The sequence below is a fragment of the Cibotium barometz genome, chromosome 50 (assembly GCF_041138505.1).
Source record: "Cibotium barometz isolate CiBa-2024 chromosome 50, ASM4113850v1, whole genome shotgun sequence".
Classification (NCBI taxonomy): Eukaryota; Viridiplantae; Streptophyta; class Polypodiopsida; order Cyatheales; family Cibotiaceae; genus Cibotium; species Cibotium barometz.
The window spans coordinates 11,518,894-11,524,079 of record NC_141095.1 but is presented as its reverse complement, the minus strand read 5'-3'; the positions used below and the strand labels follow the sequence as shown (position 1 = coordinate 11,524,079).

The window sequence follows — 5,186 nt, the reverse complement described above, 5'->3', positions numbered from 1 at the left end:
TGTCTTTCTTATTTCGAGACACTCTAGTATTGTGCTTCCAAAAATCTACCACATACTGTACAACCTCAGGGCTCAAATAGTATTTGGAGACACCCTAGTATTGTGCTTCTAGAAATCTATATCACATTGCACAACCTCAGGGCTCAAATAGTCAATCCTTCATTTTCAACCACCTAAGGCCACCTTGAAATTCATGATGTGAATTTCCACATGACGATGTTTCTTTAAATTCCTAGGCTAAATGCTGAGAGCCTTTGCAATCAAAGTGATTCCTAGGTTACTTACACCTGGCAAAAATGTGTGTGGTTACGGTTTGTATACTTATGGAATATTTGTTTCACCAATTTATTGTTGGTTATTTTACAGGTGAAGAGAATTCCAAACATTGAGGAGAATTCGCACATATTTATTACTTGACACACCATTTTTGTAGCGGAAGAGAATGGGACAAAGGAAGTTTTGACTAGAGTTACATATCAAGTTTTTTTCACTTACTTTCAAAGCACATAAGATGGTTCTGAACGACGTCTTCGCCAATTTTATGCAAAGTTTAAAGATTGAGGGACCCATGAAGCTGTTTGGCTAGCCTCTCCCTCTTTTCTCATGCCTCCTCCTCTTCTCCTCTGCCTAGCTTCACCCCCCCCCCCCCCCTTTTTCCCTTTTTCTGATCTTCCCCCCCTTTTTTTCTTTCCCCCTCTCCTTTTGCCCTCTCGCGTGCAAGTTGGTGCTTCAAGCTTCTGGGGTTTTTTGCTCTATTCTCAGCAAGTTTCAACCTATTATGGTCTTTGCCCTCAGGAGGACTCCATGGCAGTTGCTCCGTCATCCTCGACTGAGGCTGCCATTGCTTGTATTTCCTTCTCCAAAGCGGATTTTCAATTTCTCCCCATGGTGGTCTACAAAATTGTTGGTAGCTACCCTATATGTGGACAGCTCAGGGATCTCTTTCAGGAGGCCAGCCTCATTGGCAGACCTGCAAAGATCATCGATATTCACCCTCTGGGGCACAGATACTACCAGGTGGAATTCAACTCACCCCAGCGGCGTCAGACCGGGTCATGCAGCTAAGTCCACTTGCAATGCGTACAGTGCAGGCCTTCTTTGCACAATGGCAGCATGGCTTCGATGCAGTGTCTGACCCCACTGGCTCTGGTGTTTCAGGCTTCCCAGTGACAATTTGTTTTGAGGCCTTAGGAAGAAGTACCTTCCTCTTCTCTCAGTGATTGGTGGTGCCATCGAGAGAGTGATGGAATCCCCCCCCACTACTACCTCGATCGCGGGCAGCTAGGATTCCATCCCTCTATATTTGTGTGGCCTCGCCAGACTCTATACCGCATTTTATATCTCTTTCTAGCCTCCGAGGGCGACCCCATACAGCAACACGTGGAGTATTCAAGCCTCCCAGGCCAATGTTTCATTTGCAGGCAGATGGGCCATCTAGCGAGATCTTGCCTCGGCGGGGGCAAGGAGAGAGGCAAGCCCTCGGGCAGCAAAGCCCCAGGCCCGGACTCCAGATAATCTAACTAACCGGTGAGTGGCAAACGGCGGCTAGCCCACACCTAGGCCCTGCCAGACAACCACCCGAGTCGAGCGTTGCCACCCCGTGTGCTAGGCTGGCAGATCTCAGGAGAATTCAGTTCTATCAGAGAACTGTTATGAGCATTTATTTGAGGATTTTCCCATTGGTGATGCGTCTTGCCAACCTGGATCGGGCCCCTCCAGCCCCACCAGTATGGCGACCAATCCCTCGTTGAGATTCCTCCTCGACCCCTAGTGGTCTGAGAGGCCTACCGGCCTCTCTAAGCCCTCGATGAGCCCATCAGATTGTCCATGGCATTGCCCAAAGCACCTGTGCTCCAATCTCTGATCCTATCTGGTTCATAGTCTTTATCTGGCTGCCTCTTTTGGATCACCGTCTGAAGATTGTCCATGATGCACATGACAATATGAATCCTGAACCACCACCCTAGGAATCACCGACCCCACCAATACCCAAAGCCCCCCAAATTGGTCCCATTATACTCAACAAGACGAGGCAGGGCATCATTGACAACCTGTCAGGTGTTGCTGAGCCCATGCCACGAGAAGTGAATGCCTCATCTCCAGTTTGTGGAACCATGGTGGTGATGAAAGGAAAAGCAGATTGATGCAATCAAATTAACCAACTCTAATTCTGTCAATGTGACAGACGCATAGCCATCAAGCACTTTTGTGACATTCACTACCCCACCAATTGTCTTCTAGCTTTAAATGATTCGTTCTGATCCTTAAATGTAGCATTCCACAGAAATCAGTCCGACACCTTGATTTTTCAATCTCATTGCCTCCATCTTGTTTACATCCTCCTGTATGTCAGCATCTGCACAGATGTTAGACATGAAAATATAAGCCGCAGCATCCTTTTCATCCAATCGCACTGCATGTTCAAAGGCCTGTCTTCCAAGCTCCACATTGCCCCATTTTTGACAAGCACCCAACATGGTATGCCACACTACAAGGTCAGGATGGAACGGCATCTCCTTGATCATCGCTACTGCCTTGTCTAATTGGCCTGCACGACTAAGGAGATCAACCATGCAAGTATGGTGCTCAATGGTTGGATTGATGCCATAGTCTGTGCTCATGGCTTCAAAGTACGTCTCACCCATCTCCACTAAGCCTGCATGACTGCAGGCATTCAGAACACTTACAAATGTAACCAGATTTGGCTTCGTGCCTTCTCCTCTCATTCTGTCAAAGATGCGAACAACATTTTCATGTTCTCCTAGCTGTCCATATCCTGTGATAAGTGCCGTCCATGAGACTATGTCTCGAACAGGAAGCTTGTCAAACACTTCTCGTGCTTTTCCAAGCAAACCACATTTAGCATACATATCAACCAATGCGTTGCCAATAGCAATCTCTGTGTCCAATAACCCTTCTCTGGAAATCTCAGCATGTATGCCTTGACCCTTGTCTATAGCTCCTATGCTGCCACAAGCTTTCAAGCTACAAACAAACGTAACAGCATCTGGAGAGATGCCCTCCCGTTGCATCTGTTCGAAACAGTTCAATGCTTCCTCACCACGCCCATGTTTGATGTATCCTGTAATTAGTGCATTCCACGAGACAACACCTCGAACTAGAAGCTTGTCAAACACTTCTTGTGCTTTGGCAAGCAAGCCACATTTAGCATACATATCCACCAATGCGTTGCCAACAACATCTCTTTCCAAAGACCCTCTTCTAGAAATCTCATGGTGTATTGCTAGGCCCTTGTCTGTGGCTCCTAAGTTGCCACAAGCTTTCAAGCTGCAACCAAATGTGACAGCATCCGGAGAAATACCCTCAAGTTGCATCTGTTCATAACAGGTCAGTGCCTCCTTGCCACGCCCATGCTTGACATATCCTGCAATTAGTACATTCCACGAGACTACATCCCGAACTGAAAGCTTGTCAAACACTTCCCGTGCTTTTGCAAGTAAGCCACATTTAGCATACATGTCGACTACTGCGTTGCCAACAACCTGATCTCTTTCCAACACCCCTTTTCTATCGATCTCTGCATGTATTTCTTGGCCCTTCTCTATGGCTCCTATACTGCCACAAGCTTTCAAGCTGCAAGCAAACGTGACAGCATTTGGAGAGACACCCTCAAGCTGCATCTGTTCGAAAGATTTTAGTGCTTTCTCACCACACCCATGTTTAGTATATCCTGTGATTAGTGCAGTCCATGACACTACATCTCTAACTGGAAGCTTGTCAAACACTTCCTGTGCTTTTGCAAGCAAGCCACAATTGGCATACATATCAACCAAGCTGCTGCCAATAAGAAGATCTCTTTCCAACAACCCTCTTCTGGCAATCTCGGCATGTATTTCTTGGCCCTTGTCTGTGGCTCCTAAGCTGCTACAAGCTTTCAAGCTGCAAGTAAATGTGACAGCATCAGGAGAGAAACCCTCGAGTTGCATCTGCTCATAACATTTCAATGCTTCCTCACCACACCCATGTTTGACATATCCTGCAATCAGGGCAGTCCACGAGACTACACCTCGAAATGGCAGCTTGTCGAACACTTCTTGTGCTTTTGCAAGCCAGCCACATTTAGCATACATATCAACAAGGGCGCTGCCAATGAAAGGGTCCTTTTTCAACAAACCCTTTCTAGTGATGTTGGCATGTATTTCACGGCCTTTTTCGATGTCTTTCAGCTTAGCACAAGCCTTCAGTAAGGCAACAAAGTTATATCCACTGGGTTGTACAGAATCCTCTTGCATTTTCTGGTACAGGATGAGGGCATGCTGTGCCTCGCCACATTTGAGATAACCTGTGATGAGGGAGTTCCAGGAAGAGGCGTTTCTATTTGCCAACTGGTCAAAAACCTCCTGAGCAATGGCCATGCTGCCCACATCCACCAACATCGAGACGAGGTAGTTCCCAAGTGATGTATGAGCTTCCAGCCCACTATTGCGCATGTAGGCATGCAAGCGCAGAGAATAACCTAGGTTTCTCTTCTTTCTGCAAAAATGCAAGATGCGTGCAACCATCTCAACCGAAGGCTGGGGCGGCAAACCATCTTCCAACGAAGCAAGGGCCTCCTCCAGGGTAAGCATCTCCCAACTGCGGTTCTCTCGCAGCAGAGACTCCAGTATATGTTTCATGTTGATGATACTGTCAGACATAGATTTTGGTGTCCTCGTGCTTTCCATGGCTTCTTACAGAGAACTCTCGTGTCTGTGAAGGGGGCATGGGGGACACTCAGCGACACCACTTGGCTTTGCCCTCTCGCTTGTTGTCCAACTCCTGAGGCTTCCCTGCATTGTAGGTTCCCACTTAAAATAAAGGCACACAGTTCACACACCATATTACTTTGAATTTACATCAGATTACCAAGGAGTATTTATCCGTTGTTTACAGTAGTGACGAAAGGGTACCATAGAGATCTGCCTATCTCAAGCCCATTTTGGGCCTCATGGTCTACTTTAAGAAAGCACTAAACTTGGCTACCTATATATGAACACACCATGCTTGACATACATATCCACGAAAAAAGCTCCTCAAGCACTTACTTTTCTTTGAAGAAAGCACCAAACTTGGCATACATATCCATGAGAGCATTCCAACCTAGTCTAGTGATGACAAAACTTATCAAAACTTTAGCACAAACAATCTTACATAAACTAATCCACAACATGAATAAAATAAAGAAG

General features: G+C 46.5%; 1 protein-coding gene across 1 annotated transcript; it reads right to left on the bottom strand.

Annotated features, from left to right (window-relative positions):
• Window positions 1-2,140: 2,140 nt before the first annotated feature.
• Window positions 2,141-4,954, bottom strand: LOC147609795 (pentatricopeptide repeat-containing protein At3g16610-like). Its single transcript, XM_086787042.1, has one exon. It carries the CDS (start codon window positions 4,683-4,685, stop codon window positions 2,265-2,267), a length of 2,421 nt encoding a protein of 806 aa, XP_086643168.1. The 5' UTR covers window positions 4,686-4,954; the 3' UTR covers window positions 2,141-2,264.
• Between the last annotated feature and the right edge of the window lie 232 nt (window positions 4,955-5,186).